The sequence below is a fragment of the Apis florea genome, unplaced genomic scaffold (genome assembly GCF_048593485.1).
Source record: "Apis florea isolate Af1SG1 unplaced genomic scaffold, ASM4859348v1 contig_2897_pilon, whole genome shotgun sequence".
Lineage (NCBI taxonomy): Eukaryota > Metazoa > Arthropoda > Insecta > Hymenoptera > Apidae > Apis > Apis florea.
Window position 1 is genome coordinate 1,002,575 of NW_028256665.1, and position 19,926 is coordinate 1,022,500.

Genomic DNA, 19,926 nt, shown 5'->3' on the forward strand with positions numbered 1-19,926 from the left:
AGTTTCGTGAAACGCGTAAATAGCGTTCCCTGATCCAGATCGAGCGATCGAAGCGGGGAACAGGATGCATCTTTCCCCCTCCCCCTCCTTTCCCGTTTTCTTGGAAAAGTTTGGCGCGTGTCGATTTCAATTCTCGACGAGGCGTAACGGGCCGCCTTCGGGCTCGATGAAACTTTCAACGCGGCCCGATAGAAACGCTCCAGCTGTGGTGGCTGCTCGTTTCGTTTCGAGGGGCTCGGGAAGATTTTCAACAGCCATGCCTCTTCACGCTCCGGGATCTTCACCCTTTTCACCCCGATCGCGGGGGTTGGACGCGGGGTTCGTCGACCGTTTCGACCCAAGTACCATCTCGCCGACCAACTTTTCCTTCCTTTCCTCTTGTTCCTCCCTCTCTCCTCGCTGCACAGGGGTCGTAAACAGGGCGGAACGAGTCAAAGGAGGCGAATCTCTTCGTGGAGCGTGGAATACATCGCGATGATCTTCATTTGGAGAAGCTCGGTCGATCGTAATTACGAAAGATCGAAATTTGCCTCGCGTCGTCCTTTCAACGATACAACCTTTCCACACGTATGTACGAATGTTGGTTTTGGGTTGCAGACTGCGGGAGTTCCCCGTGCCTGGGCGACGCACGGGGGCGAGGACGTGCCGGTGTTCGCGATCGGCCCCCTGGCCAACGTCTTGTTCTCCGGCAGCGTGGACCAGAGCTACATACCTCATGCGATCTCGTACGCCTCCTGCCTGGGCCACCACGCGGCCCGCTGCTCCCGGGACTCGGCATCGAGCAACGACACAATCAGCGTCCCGATAAGCTGTCCCTCGGCGGAGCCGAACAGCGCCGCGATATCCAGCGACGTGATGAACGACCAGGCCAGAAATCCACCCACCAAATCCGCCGCGCCCCTCCTCCCCTCGCCGGCCACTGTTCTCCTCCTCCTGCCCCTTGTCCTCCCCGCCCCAATACCGTCCCTCCAGGGGACGAGTTAATGCCCGTCAGACCCTCTTCCGGTGAATAGTTCCAACCTACATCCCACTCTCTCTCTCTCCTCCTCCTCTCTAATCCAGTCGAGGACGAGACAACAGGTGATCCAACGACTTTGGGATTAACAGGGCCGAGGAGGAGGGCGAGAAGGGGGAAGAGTTTTGGTTTGAAATCATCCGGACGAGGAGTATGGTAATAAAACCGAAGGTCTGTTCAATTCGTCGCTTCCCTTGCACGGGGCGAGAGACGACGGAAGTGGAGGGTGTGTGGAATAAGGCGGGAGAGGGATACGCAACACCACCGAATTCGAATTTCCGCACGCGCGCGGATACGAGCGAATAATTGATCGGCCCATCCGATACCCGGAACCTCCTTCGATCAGTGAGCAACGCTGCCTATTCTCCCCTGGAACCTGTTCGTAAAATCCAGGGAATATATATATATAAATATGTACGATTAATGTACGACAAGTACGGCAGGTGTCTCTTATCTCGCGTCGTGGATTGATCTCTTATTAACGGCGAAGAAATTGATACACAGAGAGAGAAAGAGAGAGAATTGTTGGAGAGCGATGGGTATCGGATGGTGGAGGATGAAAAGGAGGCGAAGCGAAGTAATTTGGTAGTGGAGCGAGGCGTGTCCGAAAAAGTTCATTGTCGGAATCTATGGAGTCCACCCAGTTGGACCGAGAGAGAGAGAGAGAGAGAGAGAGTTAATGACGGTCCTTGCCTAATTTCGCGAAGAATTTTAGGCGCAAGAGGGGTGGTGGAAAGCGGTTCACGAGGGACAATTTGCGACGATAATGACTATCCCAAGGCGGCTCGGTGAACTTCCACCGACTTTCAAAGCTTTCGCAGAATCTAAATGGGGTTTACAAGTGCTACGTGACGAGGATACTTGATCCGGGACCCACCAACGATTATCCGATAGACTCGACCTCGGTTCGATTAAGGAGGGAGGAGAAGGAGTGGTGTCGTCTCGATGCGAATCATCCAAGAAGAATCGTCTAAGCGTGTTTCTCTTCTTTCGAAATTTGGCGAGCGTTTCGTTGTTGTCGCTCGTAATAAGTTCGAGACGTGGAAAGGAATCTTTTTTTCGAAAATTGTGAAATTACGATCGATCGTTCCTTCGAGCATCGAATTCTGATCTTTTATAATTCGACAACGATGAAGATGAATGGAATGGACTCGAATATTTCCATAGGGAAATAAATTCTTCCGTTGTTTTTTCGTTATTTCCTTTTTTTTTTTTTTTTTTTTTGTTTTCTAATTTCAATTCGTCCCATCGAAACGGAATATCCATCTCTATTTACGTTTTCGAGGCACGTTTGCTCGAGAACGAATCGACTGTAAATTTGTATGATAGAAATAAAAGTATTTGATCGGCAACGATGTGATATATAATTCCATCGAGTATATCGTCTATCGAAATTATTCTTGTATTATGACGTACGTTTGTTCGTTCGTTCGTTCGTTCGTTCGTTTCCATTTCATCGAAACTATATTCCATGTATGAGTACACCGTGAAACTTGAGGAACGTTTCAACATCCTTAATCAATCGGTTTCGTTTGACTTTTGGAAATAAATTTCGACCGCGATAGCGTATTATATTAACGAGTTGAGCTACGCTGGAAACGGATAGAATGCAAATAATGTCTGTAAAACTGTATTTTATATAACCATTTTCATTAATATTAGAAGGGAAATTTTGAGATTGGAATACGAGCGAGAATCGGGGCAGGACTCTTAAGAAGAATTTAATTCAAATTTATGATAATTGGGTCTGTGATATCGAGTTTAATAGCGATCCCTCATCCCTTAAGAATTTTCAAGGAAACATCTGAATTTCCTCCTATTTTTTTTCTTCTGTCCTCTAGAAGGATGGAATGTCGATCAAAGCGGTGATTAGAAGGATCGCGATAAAAATGGGGGATCAAGAAAGTCCGAGTAAAGATTCCCGATCGATCAGAGGTGACACAAACGACCTTTTTACGAGCGACGAAATCAGATTCACTTTGATCCTGGATTACTATCCGCATTGAAAACGAGATTCTCGAGGCGTTCCTCGAGGAGCATCTTCATTTCGAGATCTTTTAAAATTGCCTTTATCGATAACGCGCGCTTATTCCTGTTTAATAAGCCTATCGTTACCTGTAAAATTACAAAAAAAAAAAAAAAAGAAAAAAAAACTACTAGTTACGCTTGTATCGTTTCAACAGAGAATCATTTACGATACGTGAGAAGAAAATTTATACCCGGACACAATGTATCCACTACGTGCGTTATTTCGAAATAAAATCGGTACGTAGATGGAATGGGGAAATTTTTCGAAATACCATCATCGTATTTCTGCCTTACGGAATCGTCCCGTTGAAAATTTTAAAGCGTGCAAGGCGGGGAATTTGATATCGTTTTCGCACGTGCTCATCGGAACGTTCCACTTTCAGCCACGTTGCGGATATATCAGCAGCCAATTCATCCATTCCCGCATTCGAAGAAACTTAATTTTCGAAGAAATTAAATTGGTCGCAGTTCTCGTTTATATAATATAAAACGCATCGATCTGGTAATGAACGAAATGTGAAACGGTAGCCTGTGAAGGATTAGTTCGCAAGAAGTATACATATAATATGTATTTATTGTTTGTACTTTTTGTTACTTTAATTGTTTTACGCCGTTTTAGTAGGATCTTTATAAATTGCAGGAAGATTATTTTCGCTTGTGTACATTTCACGACGAGAAGCATCGCGACGAGAAGAGTATTGGAACTAATCAATTTTCGATTAGCAAACACTGGGATCGGAGTGCAAAAAGTTGATTCGATATTTCTTGTTGCTCTGTGTACAACGTGTTTTTCGGTACACAGCAAGATCTGAAAACGGACAATTTTCTCGTGGATTATCTCTCTTGCCAATGCAATCGTTATGATCGCTCGTTACCCGAGGTTAAAATGATCGATCGAAATTTCTTGTTGTCGAATTTAATTTTTTTTTTTTTTTACTCGTACACTTTCCTTTTCTCTCTCTTTCTCTCTTTTAAACGACATATCAAAACGAGATTTGGAATAAAGTTTGGGAGGATTGAAACATCAATCTATCGTTAATTGTTCTTTCTTCTTGGATCGTTACCGAGTTCGAGCGGAGTTAAATTTGTCCGAAAAAAAAAAAGCGCGACAGACTTTGCACAAACGTCAAATGGCAAGATTTATGCGCAGCTGTAAGGGAGGGCAATGATCAAACAATAGACAGGGCATTCGAGGCAAAACAAACTTTAGTTGCAAAGTTTTAAGAAAGATTTCACTTCGAGTTAACAACCGAGAAATGGGAAAAAAAAAAAAAAAGAAAAGAGAGATTGGTCGAGGTTAACTATAGAGTTTGAAAAACGACCGTTTCAGCTTTTTACCGAACTTTAAACGGAGGAAAACTCCTTGAACCATCGTTTCCTTTGATACTCTTTTAAAAATCGTTCCTTTTCACGTTTCTAATCGTCTTTTTTTTGTCTTGTTTACAATAAACATATAATTCTAACCGATCGAACCGTTGTTTCAGTTTTATGGTAATCGAAAAGTTTCACAATCTGTTTGTAAATCTTTAACGATCGGATAAAAGTTAAAGGAACAGACGTGAAGGCGTTCAATTTTTTCTTTTCCGCTAAATTTGAATTTTTATTTGATCATTTGTAGAATTTTAATGCGAATCGCATAATAAATTATGTGCACGAATTTATATTTCGTCTCTAAAAAAAAATATCGGATACTTGTACGTAAATTAAAATTCAAAAATGGAAAAGTAAAATGGATAATGCAGGATTTTTCCTGTGACGAAGTAAGCTTCAGCTTTGAACTGTAAATCCTCGATTGCTTTCTTCCCTTTCTCTAGAATTTTCATTATTATATTCACGTATTATCATGAGAAAACCAAGATGAAAGTAACGTCAAAGTTGAATGGTAGATATGAGAGGTACATCTAATATTCTAACGTTGAAAAGTTTTCCAGTTATTGACAAAATTACGTTGGTTTCACGTTATAAAATTAAAAAGCCAAATATTACCAATAATCCATTTCACCATTCGAATATGAGATGGATTTACGTATTTTCCATCGTGTTCGCAAATTATTTACTCGAATTTCAACAAAGGAAAGCCAATAATCAGAAAACAATTGGCACAATGTACATTAAATTATTTTTACGAATCGAGTCAACTAGAACACGAATGTTCGTGTAAAATAATTCAGGAATCGAAAAAGCATCGTTTTAATAATTTTTTAAAAATATTTCGAATATTCTGGCGACAGAGTATGCTCGAAGAGGGAATTAACCGAAGACGGCCTAGATCTTTCTCTGGCACTCGAATCCCTCGACTGATATTCGACAGTAAGATGGCATTTTCAACTAGCTTCCGTCGTGGAAATGCCTTATCGAGTCGAAGATCATCAGAGTGAAGATAATGATTTGAGGGAAGAAAAATCTCCAAGGCGATTTGCGTGAGAAAAGCTAGAAAAGAATATACTTCATACTTGGTTATTGAAATGGAACGCTAGAAACCGAGAAATTTTTTTGATAGTTTATCTCTTGGATTTTTCCTTTTTCTTTTTCCTTCTTTTGACGCGTCTGGTTTGCACAGTTCGTTTAGCAGCTTTTCTATAAACATCTTGGACAGATTCTGGAGACAGGTCTTCTTTCATAAGCTTCTTTCTCTTCCCTTTTTGGCTTTTTTGATAAGGATTCAATATCGCGCCGGTTTCTAAGTTATTAGCCACGTTAATTAAAGATTAAACGTGAAAAAGCGAATGTTCGTCGAGATTAACTTCCCTCGAATTGGGACTCAAAGATATAATATTCAATATTAAATTTTCAATATTATTTCATCGAAAAATCCGTACAAAAATTTTGCGGAAGCAATTGTAGCGGAACAGCGATATGGTAAAGAATTTTTTCGAAATTTCATCGAAAGGAAACGTGTCACGTGCCTCCTGTCTTTAAAAGCAATCACGCGGAACCAATATCTTCAAAAATGGTCAAAAAATTCGCCAGAACGATAGGGATCCGCGCAATTTATCGAACGACCCTTGTACACGCGATAAAAGCGTATCTTTCACCACGAAAATGAACCAACCTGCGCTGTGGGAAGGCGAACGAAATATCGCGTTTCCCCAGCGAAGAGAATACCGGGTTGCAGATACATCTCAACTTCTTTCCGTTACGATCCATGTTTTACGCTCCCATATTTTCAGCTGATCGTCCATTCCGATAGAGAAAAGATTTTCGAGGACCAATAAAATCACGCGATTAAACGTATTCATCGCGTTGGAGGACGTAAATAACGGTGTAAACAATTTTTGCGATCCATGTAAAACGCTCGTGTCGTCGAGGAAAAACAACATCGTCCAAATTGATGAGCCAACTTATTTCGTAACTTTGACTAATTCGACAAAATTTATATCTTCCGATTAACCCTAATATCCTCTGATCCTTTCAAAAATAACCCCACGTTTTTCACATCCTCGAAGGTGTCCTCGATCCCAAGTTAAAATCCCAGCTCGAGTCTTTCCCTCCTTGAACCCCCTTTCCTCGTATATCGTATATCGATAACAATTCCACCCAGCTCTGAACGATCTTTCGAGCAATCGGTCTGCCCGAGCGTAGATCAGGCCGACTCGAGGATTAATCCGGTGGAATAGGGAAAAACTGGAGCGGGTACCTCTCCACGGTAGATTTCGAGAAATCGAGCCGCTCGTGATTGAATCGTGCGAGATAGATATATCCTCGTCCACCCCTTCTTCCTCTTCTTTCTCTACCTTCCCTTCTTTTCCTTCGTCCTCGCGTTTGTCCTCACGGTTAAAAATCCGAGAAGGAAAAATTAATTTCAAATTGCGCGAGAATCGACGAGTCGATGCGACGAATTAATCGCGGTCGAGAATATCGATACGAGGGAAAGAGAGAGGAAGAGAAAGAAAGAGAGAGGGAGGAGGGATTAAAGAGCAGCTCGAAAAAGACGGACGTGCAATATCGTCTCCTCCGATCGGAATCATCTTTCTTTCGGAATCGATCAATGCATCGAAATCATAGCAACGGTTCGAGGATTAATTAACTTCTCGTGGAGGGTGACTATCGCCGTATCGATCTTCATTATCGACCTCGATTCGAGCTCGGATTGGCCCAGTTTGGGGAAAATACGGGATAACGGGTTTTTATGGTATTATTGATTATTTGATAGCTCCTCATTTTTACTCGCGTTTAAAATCGAAGTGAGAAAACGTAATTAGCGATAATTAAATATCGAGCCGCCCTGGTATCGATATTCGAGTCGAAATTATTATTGGAGAATAATGTCGGGGACGGGTAGAATTAATAATGAGGGAGGAGTGGTTTGCGAGCGGAAGGAAGCGAGAACGTCTCGAAGGATAATTCATTTTTAATTGTAAATTTATTAATTGTTCTCGATCAGCAATATTTCGTTATTATCGATGCATATGCGATTATCGATATAACGAGAGCGGCGTGGCTTGATTTTTTGATGCCTGATTTGGCGATATATATATATATATATATTTAGATATTTACACGTTATTTTCGATTTGCTCACTGTACAACGAAGTCACGAAGCGTACGAATCCGACGTGTGCTCATTATGGTGTTTAAGCGTATTTTGAAAATATCAATTGATACAGGGTCTTTTGCGAAAATTGTTCGGAAAGGGGAAAACGAAGCAACAAGTCAATAATTGTACGCGTATTTTATACGATCGATACTCAATTCTTTGCATCAATTTAGTTCCACGCGATTCGAACGAAACCTCGATCGTCGAATCGATTATTAATGTCACGCGATCGATCGAAGCGAGAGCGTCAATCGCAGGCGACAATAATGTTGGAAACCGAGATAGATAAAATAGAGGAAGACAGTGATAAGTGGAACGATTAGAAGCGCGGAACAGATTAGAAGGGTGAACGCACGAGAAGGTGGAATCTAAAGTTCAATCCAAGATTCCACGCGATTAGAAAAGCAACTTTATCAATTAAGATGGCACGAACGAGCTTTGAAACAGGAAAATGTCGTTTCGCGTGAGTGTGGACCCCGATCAGAGACCGGAGGAGGAGGAATGGTGTCCTCGATTCTGCCTCGCTTCCCCGACAATACGATTGTTCTGGGCTGTCGAAACGAACCGTACTTTCAACGAATCCGTACTTTACACGTAGCGCTTTATCGAGCATATTAAAGACGCCCATCCATCGTAGATCGAAAAGTAACGCAGCGAGGAGTGTGAAGTGAGTGACGAAAAAAGAAATCTCGATTGGTTTTCTCGACGAAGAAGGGGAGGGGATGACGTTCGTTCATACGTGATGTTCATAAATAAAAGGAAGAGAGGAAACGGATAGAGCAGGCTTTAAATGTTGATCACGTTTCATTGAAATTGTCTGTTATACGTCACGTTTATCCGATGCGTGCGTGCGAGTGTGTTGTGTGCGTGTTGTATACGTGCGTGTAAAGTATGAGATGTACAATGATTGTCGTCGTCGTCGTCGTCGTCATCGTGCAAGCCTAGCTTAACGTTTCTCGGCGAAACTCGAATCGACGAGTTTTAATCGTCGCGATTGTGAAAGCACGATATTTCGTGAGACCAAAAATGCAGCATAGGGAAACGAGCTCACCGATACGTATATACATATAAGGAAGTAAATATATATAAATATAAATATAAATATATTTCTGTAAATAATGTGGACACGAATTATTACAAATGGGATTTACTATAGATATCTGTATATTATTGTTTCATAAAAAAGAGATTACAGAAATGTGCGCACACGTTTCATTTATTTCCCCCCTGAAATTCTCATCCCTAATCTCGGAGAAGAAATCGATCACAATCGTTTTCTGGATCAAGTTCTTAAAAAGGTACGTATCGATGGAATGAAAAGTTCGATAAAAAAAAAACATCCAGGAAACTAGGAGGCGAGGAAATACTGCGCGGTAAAATCGGCATACGGATTTTTAATAACGCGATATTATCGATAGGTGGATATGGAGGACGAGGTACAATTCCCAATTTCCCAGTATTTGCCGGATGGTGGGAAACGTTAGCCATTAGGTAAGGGGATCCATCATCCGAGCTTTCGCCACCGGCCCTCCTCCTCATCGGGGGGGGGGTCTTGTGTAATGAAGTGCAACAGGGAAGAGCGTGATTAACTTAACGAGCAAACGTATTATAGGAGAAGCTAAATACCAGTAAATTATATCGGGCGCGGCCCCATTATGAACCGGCGTTACTCGCACCGCCCGTTTCCAAAACGGGTGCATAATTCACCCGACCCACGATATTCCGGCGCGCACTCGTCGTACATCTCCCGTGGTTTTCCACTAATGTACTTTAGGCAGCGCACGTAGATACCGATCTCTCAAGTTTCCACGTGTGGACTACTCAACCCGCACCGCCAAAGTGCGGTGGTGGCTTTGCGCCCACGGATTTCATCCAGTGCGAATCGTCCCTCTCCCTCCTTCGACCAAATTAATTGAATAATTTAAGGGAAATCGTGGAACGAGTTTACATATACGGCGCCATTCTCGAGGAAAATGTTTAATGAATTCGCTTTTCGTTTTAACCTGGAGAGGATCGTTTCGTTCAAATTTCAAGCGTCGAGCTATTTATTTCGATCGTGAGGGGGATTATGGGGGATCGATGGATATGACGTGGCCGAAGGTAGACTAAAGACCCTGGATCTCGGGATCATCCCTGAGACTGTCCACACTGGATCTAATGCGTGTCAAGGGGACAATTTTCCACGAGATAACTTGGGATGTTTAGTTCGAAGGGATGTACGATTGTGACGTGATCGTATTGTGATCTATAATTTGAGAGTTGTTCTGTAATCGGAGAATTAAAATAATAAAATATTTTGTATCGATATCGAAAGCTATCGGTCAGAGATAGAATCGTATTCTTAATTACTCTGTTCTCGGCCGTGTTCTTCGCACAGTTTGGAAATAATCGCAATGAGTTCGTTTTAAATTGGCGAAATGAAGCGAGTAAGGAACACGACTAGGACCCAACGTCTTCATGCATGGGTACATAAGCATTCGTACCAACTGACGTCGTGTTCTAATTAAGCTTCTCCGCCTTCCTACGAGTTTGGCGGAGGAGGTTCGGATTGTCCCGGAATCCAATGATCCTAAGGAAAATTGTAAATTAAATCTGTGCAGCTAATTTGAATTTTAGAAAGAGAGAAAGATTAAAAATTTAGATTCGGATCGGATAATTTTTGTGCGTCAACTTTTCCATCGGTTATTAAATATTCATGACCCTTTAATGCGATCCTCGAAGAAATAAGATTGAAAAAAATACGAAAGCGAGGGGGAAAGAAGCGAGGAGAATAGCAACGAGGCTATATCGCTTCGTAACAGTTCCCCTGGCAATAAAAAGGTACAACTCCCTGAAAAAAAAAAAAAAAATAGAAAAAAAGAAAAAATAGCAAATGTTTCTCGCTCATACCATAAATTTTACCAACTTATATAAACTCAACTTCTAAATTATCCTCCCTCGCGCAATTTATCTTCGCGCTAAGTAGCCAATTGCGAATTTACTCATCCTTATTCTCGACCACCAACTGCATTATTCCCTTTCAACCAAATTTCCACCGGTTGGAGCCTATTCGTGCCCCCATTTCCTTCATCCACCCGCTTATGGAGGCTCGACAAACTCGCCATCCAACTCCTTCGCCGCGAATCGAGCAGCTATACGCTTTGTCAATTTGTTAATTAGCGAAACACCAAGAAAGACAACGAGGACGGCCTGTTCCATTCGAACACGACGTTCGGCGGAAAGCGCCTATCCTAATTAAGTCCGTGTGCAACCCCTCTCGAATAATAATACCGATAGTAGCGATAATACCTGGGCTAAATTCACCATAGATTAGGAAATTGTAGAAGGGTGGGCGTTGCTTCGTTCTATACTCGGCGCGACACGAAGGGTTTCGTAAACTTTCTCGTGAACTGCTCGTTTCGAAGTTTCCCCCCGCGTGGCTGCCGATGATAAATTCGCGACAGCCGTGGCCAGAAAACCGTGAAATGACGGATCGCTGGTGAGCGCAGGATGACGTGGCGCGTGGTGATTTTAGCATTTGTTACCCAACGAGGGATTGGGTGGTCCTCGTGGCGTCGGGTTGACCGATTTCCCTGGAAAGTACGCGCGTTTGAAAATTGCGTCGATATCGATATCGAACGTTGAAACGGATGTTAAATTATTCCCCGCCCCGGCGAAGAAAGATTCTTTCCTCCGCTTGTCGACGAATTTATTAAACGGTATTATATCAGGTACATCGAGTATTATATAAAGCTTTATAACGCGATCGAGCGAAGTAAACGAGCATAAATGCAGATAATAATATTGGAATTAACGAAGTAACCTGTTGAACGAGAAAAATTCGAAATAATGCTCCATTTAATAATTTTCGAAACGTTTGTCTCTCTTTCATTTTACTTAAAAGTTAAAAGTTTACGTGAAAAATGAACGATCAACATTAAACCGTATTTATTTATTAATATTCCTTATACCGATACACCTTCTCCGCGAATGAAATCGCGTTCTCGCGAATCGTTTGTTATTGAAAGTTGCGGGAACTCAATCAAAGTTTCGAAATAGTCCTAATTCGTTCGACGGCCTCGTCAGTTTGCAATCTGATGCGACGCGAGGTAAGGCAGGCTAGACATCTCTGCGATGGTTGGGAAAGATTATATCTTGGATAAAATCGTGATGGCGATTCCCTTCGAAAGAACGGTGGAAACGTTTAAGGATTTAAGAACACCACCCTGGATTATCCACCTGGAAACTTTCCCCTTTTCGATTTAAACGATCGAGCCGTTAACTTGGCGCCCCAATGGCGGAACAATTATACTTACACGTTTTCACAAACGTCGGTTGATTTACAATTTCGATAAGGAAGGTAAAGGAAGGAACGTATTGAATTCCGGCTTCCTTTCGACGAATAAATTGCCTCGAGCAAGATTGGGTGGATTTCTGTTCGACTGGTACGAACGGGGTACGCTAATCGTTGCGATAAATACGTGAAAAAAGAAATTGGACACGTCACGATCGCGGTAAGTAGAGAGGCTAATTCCTCGTAGAAGGTGTGCAAGCGTTTAAGAGTGTTTTACCTAGTGGTCGAGGATTTGCTCGAGATAAGTATCTACTTGATGAGAGGCGAAGGAAGGAGTTATTTAAAAAACCGGCCAATTAAGAATTCCTTAAGATTCGAGAGATGGAAAAAATGGAATAATGCGTATTTTCATCTCTTCAATTTAAGGGAAGAGAATATTTTTCATTACTGCTGTATCTCGCGAGTTTAGGGGTAACAATGGAACGTATAAAAACAATAAATCTGACTAGTTACCAGAGTTGTAATAAAATTTGAAAACGATATCGCGTTTCCTTTCAGGGAATAAATTTTTACGGAGTGTACGTGTCGAAATTTTATGCGCATAATAATAAGAATAATATGGGAACAGAAATCGTAATAACGAAGACAATTTTGAAAGTTTCACGTTCGAAGCATGGAACGAACGCGCGGAGTAAAGACAATCCGAATAGCGAATGTTTTCACGGAATTATCCAACTTCTTGCATGTCCTATGTATTTCACGACTATTGGTTTTTCGATACAAGAAATTATCATTAAATCGCACTTGAACGCAAATGAACGATAATAAAAAACGAACATGTATCGAAAATTAATATCATAAAAAAGTAATAGATCCAACTAAATGATACTTCGTAGAAAATTAATAAGTTTTAATACTTAAAATTATATGTTAATTATTACGTTTCACACTGTAATGAATTATTAGGTGCAAAAATAAACGATAAAAATTTAAAAATTATTAAATTCTCGAACACTCTATCGATACATAGATCGGTAAACAATTTCCAATTATCTACTCTTATAAAATTTATTCTGTATTGATGTTTAATGTCGTTAATATATTTTTTATTCGTTTTACTTTTTACTTGCTATTATTTATTCAACGCTTCATTTATTCATTCATTCAATAAATTATTTCTATTATATTTCTTATATTATGCGGGTCTCGACGCGTAGTCACCTCCTCGTGGTGAGACCTGGTAATTGGTATCGATTTTCATAGAATATTTTCTCGACGAAATATTATCTTTGAAGATTAATTTTTAAAAATCGATACCAAGCTAAGAACTACGCGATACACTCGCAGTGCACGATTTTCTACATCTATACTTTTCTCGTCTAGAACGGAGTGCAAGATACCACTTTATCGACACCAGCCACGAGATTTTATGGGATTTATCTTTTGGGTCTGGATTTCGATCGTCTGGACTCGAAGAAAAGTTCAATTTTTACGATATTTCGAATTAATCTTATCTTCTGATGGATAAGAAACGATTTTCGCGAAAGCGACTTGAACATTGTTCTCAATTGCGAGAACAATAACGAGTTGAACGAATTAAACGATCGATCGATCCCTGAACGAGACGATATCGACGATCGATAACCGAGATGGACTCTGAACAATATTCACAGTCCAATCCACGATCTTAACCTTTGCGCAAGCATTGTCTCGCAACCGTTTTCGGATCATGCCGAAACTGAACAAGCTTCTGGTTACGTCAATCATCGCGGATATCAGGGAGTGTGTACATGTCTCGAACGAGATATATTCCTGGCTCGGCGATATCGAACATCTGTCATGGAAATTCCCGACGAAAACCGCGAAGGACATAAATGCTATGGAAATTGTGAAGGAGCACGAGGGAACCGCGGGGGAATTCTATATTCTTCTTCTGGAGTTGGCTTATGACAGGTTGTTTAACACGTTTTTTCCCCTTCCCTTTCGTTTTATATTCTCTTTTCGTTCGGTCGCGTATCGTTTCGCATCTGCATAAAATTCGTCCGCGATATTGGAACGAAACGAAAGTACACGGGGGAAGGAATGGAAAATATCCGTTTGTTTGGCGGAAGAGAATTCTCGTCGACGGGGGTTCACGCGACTCAATTAGGCATGCAAATGTTTCGTGACCGTTGCATCGTCAAAGGGAAGGAAATACTTTTCGGGGACGAAACGCGAAGGTTGGCTCGTCGATGCGCTTGGTCGCTTCGCTACAATATTTCCGGTTGAACGATCCATTGCTCGCGTTTTATCGGCGGGGGGAATGGACCGAGGGCAAAGATGATTCACGTATTCTTTTGTGGGGAGGGGAAAATCGTTCGGTTATATCATTCAATTTGTACGTCTCATTGGATAATTGTTGCCAGTTGTGGGAGATTAAAGGATAGCTAATGAATCGATTCTCGACCGATATCGGTTGAATCGCGATTTACCTCGATCTATTATTGAATCATCTTAATCTCGAGAGAAAGATTTTTTCTTATTGGTTCACAGAATCCATTTCGTTCTACGGTTGATCGTGGAATTCATGGACAAGTTCCACTTGGCGGATGAGTTTTTCAAAGAAAAAGTGATGAGCTGCGTCAGTCGATCGAAACAAATTTCGTTAGCCAGCTTATTGCGACTTGTTTGGGATCGGATGAAAACAATGCCTGATTCGATATCACGTCATACGGTTAGTCAAATAAATAAAGTTGATTCTTCGTAGAAAACAGGGGGAAATTCGATCGAGCAAATAAAAAGTCCTATTTTTAACTCTTTGCTCGTGATACGAACCAAACATTTCGCTCGATCGATAAATCCTATTCTATCCGAAACGTAAAAAAAAAAAAAAAAAAAAAAAAAAAAATATTTTTAAATACTAAGTTTTAAATGCAAATGCATAATGAATATTGCTTTCCGTATAAAAAAAAAAAAAACGTGAAAAAAAAACTACAAGTATTTTTATCAAAACTGAAAAAAGAAGGGAAAATCATTTACTCGAAAAGAAAGAGAAAACCGTGCCATCGAAATCTCTTTTTGATTTATCCCGATATCTCGATCGATCGCCAAGATATAAAGACCGAAAGTTTGCACAGCTCTCAAACCGTTAGGGCACCAGTTATGAATGGATCCCCGTTGGCCTACATTTTTTTCTTGGAAGCGCGTACCGTTTCCAAGAATCGCGTCTGCCACTTGTCTGGAATTTGAGATAGGTCGGCGGCGAGTCGAGGCGCGAGCGAGAGGTCCGATTAAGGGACGAGGAGGGAAATAATAAACGATCAAAAAAATTACCATTCTCTTTGCACGACGATATCTCGGGAACCGGAAGTCGTGTCGGGATAAATCAAAATGCGTTTCGAAGGGTAAGGTCCGCCGCTTCCAACGATCCCTTACTCGTCGTCCCAAAGTTATTATTCTCCGAGTTACAGCGGTTCAAAGTTTTCCTAATTTTAATTCGGGATTGGATCGAATTTTAAGGTAAACTGCGATAGCGATAGATGCGCTTATTTCTCGAATAATATTGCTTCGCGATGAACGCAAGGAAGCGGAAAGAAAGGAGAGAGAATAACGAGGTGAAAAGAGAAGAAAAAAAAAATAATGAATTTTTGCAATTTTTTTTTGCGTACCTAGAAGAGGGATCGTTAAGCTGTTCTCATTATCCCTTACTTTTTTCCCCTCACTTTCCCATCTTACTTACTCGATCGGAGGAAGTTCCCTCCGAAAAATAGAAGCACATCAACAGGTGAAGAATAGGAAGGAGGGCGAGGATCGCGACTCCTCGAGAGGCAGCAAAGTATCGCAGAGCTGTCAGGCGGGCAGCTGCATAGATTATTGCGAGAGTTGCACGCTGGCAGGGGAAGCTATACTTCACGCGATAAATTCGATCGAACAAGTCTTCGTCGAGAATAAATTAATTTCCGTCTCCACGACCGAAAGGTGAGTGTAATTTACGCACGCGTGTACGTAACAAATTCTTGAAAATTTTATCGTAAAACAACCTTCTCCACCATTTTATATTCTATCTCTCCTCCGTTCTTTTCGAGTTGAGTAAAATCTTTGTCCAAGAAGAACAAAACGCGTTCGCCCCGTTTGCAATTAAAATATATGTAATTTTAACAAAAACCCACGCGTGTTTCATATTACCGTGCTCTTGACTAAGAAAAATTTAAAACCGTCACTTTGCAAGAGCTAACTTTTCCAGTTAATAGCATCTTTTTTCGTATTTACTCGAAGAAAGATTTACAAAAAAAAAAAGAGGAAGAAGACAAAGTGTTCGAGTCGTAAAACGCAAAGAACATCGAGAAATTTCTCGTCTGATGAATAATCTGGTTATTCCTGAGAACGTCTCCCTGAGAACGGTGTTAAACTTGGCCTCGAAGGAAGAGGACAAGCGTTCTAAACTATAATAAAACAAAGACTCGGATAGAGGGGGGTCTCGATTGTTCCAGGGACGAATGCAGGAACGACATTTACGAGAAGACTCAATGGGCCGTGATGAGCAGGCTGACGAAGGGAATAGGGAGAGACGTGGAAACGGCGCTCAGCATTGCGAGGGAGAGCAATTCGAGAACGCAGGCGGCCAGGCAAGATCACGAGCACAAGATTCGAGATCTGCGAGCCAGTTTGACCATGCGAGAAAAACGAATGGAAGAGTTGCAGGCGGATAACTCGGGGCTGAGAGATCTGTTGGAAAATGGCAGGTTTCTCGTTGCAGATTTAGATCGACTAACGATTTTTTCAGCGTTTGATGAAATTAGTAGTGGACATCGAACGAGACTTCTGCTTCTTATACATCGATGCTTACGCTAATTAACCTAGTTTTACGAGCAGAAATTTCTCCGTTCTTCCTCCATTTCTTATCTTCTTCTTTTTCTCGTGGCTTCTCGCTCTTCGATCAGTTTCGAATTTGTCGATCCGATGGAATTTGTCAGTAGTCTCGAGGGAATGTAACAAACGCATAAATTTCGACTGCATCCAATTAAAATAATAACAAGATCTGAGAAGAGGGGAGGGCGTCCTTTTTACCGCGTTGATTTTCACAGCTCGAGAAGAGGTGGAAGAGGAAAGACGAGGGAACGACGTGTTGAAGCGACAAAACGAGACGTTGAAAGAAACCCTAGCAGATATTCGTAGACAGATGTCGATGCTCGGTAAGTGTATATATATAAAAAAGAAAAGAAAAGAGAGAAAGTGTGTGCCTAGACAGAGAGGGAGACGTTCGTTTCCTTCGTGGGATTTTCCAACGAAATTTGACAAGCGGGCACGGCTGGGAAGGAAGGAAGGAAGCGAGGTGTGTATAGTCTTATTTTCGAGCAACGTTTCATTGCAGCTGGCGAAAATAAGATTTTGCAAAGTCAGGCGGTTACGCTGGCCGAGAGCAAATTCGAGTTGGAGAGGACCGTGATCGGACTTCGAAAGGAAATGGACGACATCCGTGACGCGTGTCTCGAGAGCGAGCGAAACTCGCGAACTCTTCTCCACGAGTCGAGAAAGGAGAAGGATTGTGTAAGTGCGATTACGTTTCGATTACGATTTTCCAATTCTGTTCCCAATTCTGTGAGCGCGAATCGAAAAAGTGGGGCGATAATAAGATACGAAAGTGTTGTGAAAGGAAAGGAAAATTCGAGATATCGTGGCTGTGGAGATGGCTTCTTTGTCTTCTCGTCGTGCGAAATTATTGATTTCATCGGGTGCGATATAAAATTCCTTTTCATTTTCGGGTAAAATTCTCAAAGCCGGATTAGGATTTTGCATACGTGAAAAATTCATATATTTTAATGAAAGCAGGTGGATATATACATATAGAGAGGTAAACTTTGACGGGTAAAATTTAATGGCTCGAGTTACTTCAATAATTTATCGTTCAAAACGCAATAATAATGATAATAATAGCGAATAATAATTGCACGATCGAGGTTGTTAGGCGAATATAAACGTTTAAATTCGAGCATTTTAATAGTGAAGTGAATTACTCGAGGTAACTTTGATCGAAGTTTTTAATTAGCAACTCTGCTGCTGCTATTCGATATGATTATAAAAATTGTGCGTAAACGGAATGGAAAAAGAGGAAAATTTGATATAGATTCTTTTTATTTAATATAGTCCAAGATTGATCCGTTTCGGCTATTTGCTACTCAGCTGCTTGATTATTAATTAACAGTGTTATCTAGCTCGCTATGCACGATGCGTTAATGATACGGCAGACGATAGAAATTGCTCGCTGTTTAAGCCGCTGTCAGCTCGCTATACGCCGTGCATAGTCTACATAGACGACCAAACTCCCGTGAATTAATTTGCTGCTCGCTTAAATCAACTTATACTAGTTGGTATAGTAGAATTTACGACCTCGGTTAATTGCCAATTTCGTCCTATCACGTCTCATTCAAAATATATATCTTTCAAATAATTTCCTAATGATTTCGTTAAAAACTATATATATATATATGAATACTCGCACGAGGATAATGTAATTTATCCTCCCATCTGATTCTTAAAGCGTGAAACTTTGAAACTTTGAAAAAAAAAAAAAAAAAGTGAAGTTTAAAATCTTAGAAGAATTCCCTTGCTTACTTGTGACTACTTATTACTATAAATTACTTCGTTAAATTAGCGAATTTTATAAATAAAGCGATAAACTAAAGTCATAAATCTATATTATAAAATATACCAACTTTTACTCGTTAAATATTTCTTCTCTCCCTTTTTTTTTTTTTCTTTTCAGTTGAAGGAAGAGTACGAGGGAAAAGTGGAGAAACTTCGGCAAGAGGTGGCACTTTTGTCGGGGAAGAAACGGGAGGAGAGGATCCAGGACACGAACGAGGATTCGATGGTTGGAACGATCGAGGATGGGACCGTTTTAAAACCGGAGGATGATCCTGTTGCGGATATGACGCAGCAATTGATCTCGAATCGCGAGAAGATCGAGATGTTGTCGCGGCAGAACGAACGATTGACGAAAACCCTCTCTCGATTGAGGAAATATCGGTTAACCAGTCAATCATAACGCGAATTCCAACAAACGATGCGTGACTTTTTGCGTTTCAGTTCTTCTTTTCTCTTTTATTCTCGACTTTTTAAACCAACTCGTCGATTCTTCCAATATTTCTTCCCATGTATACGCGCACCGCGCTATCTACGCCTCAACTCTCTTTCGATAGAGTTTATTTATTGTGTCGAAATCGTCGTAAGATTTAGAGGGAGATCGAACTTGTTGAAAACAGTTCTCATTTTATAATAATAACGTCGCTATCGTTTTCATTAAAATTAATAACGCGTCGTCATATTTGTATGTAATATTTATTTATATATATATATATATTGTCGATAATATAAACGCGGGAGGAAGTGTATAATTCAGTTGTGTAACGAACGTTTGAAATATATACTGTAATTTAATATTCAAGAGGCAACGTAATATTCTAAAACTAAACTCTAGTATATATTGTAATTCATAGATGCGTTATTTTTGCACACATAATTGGAAATATACGATAATATTTATCTTTAACACGAATACATTTACATTAAATTACAACGAAACCAGTTAGAATAATATCAATGGTAGGCGGCATACATTCGGGCTGAAGTAGTGCACGTATCGCAGTTTTTATTCGTCGAGCTTACGAACATGAAGCTCTTCAGATCGTTTCTACGAACGATTCGGCCTTCCAACCGTTCTAACACGTTAAAAATTGACTTTATTTCCGAACTTCCATTGGAGATATCGCAGTTAATATTGCGAAAACTCGACCCTGAATCGCTTCTACGTGCTGCACAGGTGTCGCACCATTGGTTGAAAGTTTGTCGATCCGATCCTTGTTTAAAGATCACCGCGAGAAAATACAAGAATGTAAGATCGGGCAGTATAGGAGGAAATAAAAACGATTTCGTTGAACTGCAGGCAACATCGATTACGTTATCGCAAATGCACGATATGAGGTACAATATGAGAAACTTGGTCAGCTTTTATAACTTTTTCGAATATTGCAATAATTCGACTATGAATATGAGCGTGTACAAATTGAATGGATTGTGATGATTTAACGTGTAATT

The 19,926-nt window shown here is 40.8% G+C and overlaps 2 protein-coding genes across 3 annotated transcripts in view; both read left to right on the forward strand.

Moving 5' to 3' along the window:
- The window catches only part of LOC100870080 (alkaline phosphatase), a 186,861-nt gene that overhangs the window by 166,678 nt on the left and 257 nt on the right, over positions 1 to 19,926 (forward strand). Inside the window, exons 8-10 of one of the 2 annotated variants that reach the window (XM_086907472.1) lie at positions 16,917 to 17,024; positions 17,204 to 17,379; positions 18,596 to 19,926. The exon at positions 18,596 to 19,926 is cut by the window's right edge and continues 257 nt beyond it. In XM_086907472.1, coding sequence (XP_086763598.1) covers positions 16,917 to 17,024; positions 17,204 to 17,379; positions 18,596 to 18,877 — 566 coding nt within the window. In that variant the 3' untranslated portion in view covers positions 18,878 to 19,926. Of the gene's footprint in view, positions 1 to 597; positions 8,779 to 16,916; positions 17,025 to 17,203; positions 17,380 to 18,595 lie in introns of those variants that run through there. The other variant, XM_031918988.2, reaches the window with a different exon arrangement.
- On the forward strand, positions 13,093 to 16,922 carry LOC147657705 (uncharacterized). Its single transcript, XM_086907477.1, has 3 exons — positions 13,093 to 13,806; positions 14,386 to 14,566; positions 16,323 to 16,922. The coding sequence occupies exons 1-3, from the start codon at positions 13,583 to 13,585 to the stop codon at positions 16,539 to 16,541; spliced, it is 624 nt and encodes a 207-aa protein (XP_086763603.1). The 5' UTR covers positions 13,093 to 13,582; the 3' UTR covers positions 16,542 to 16,922.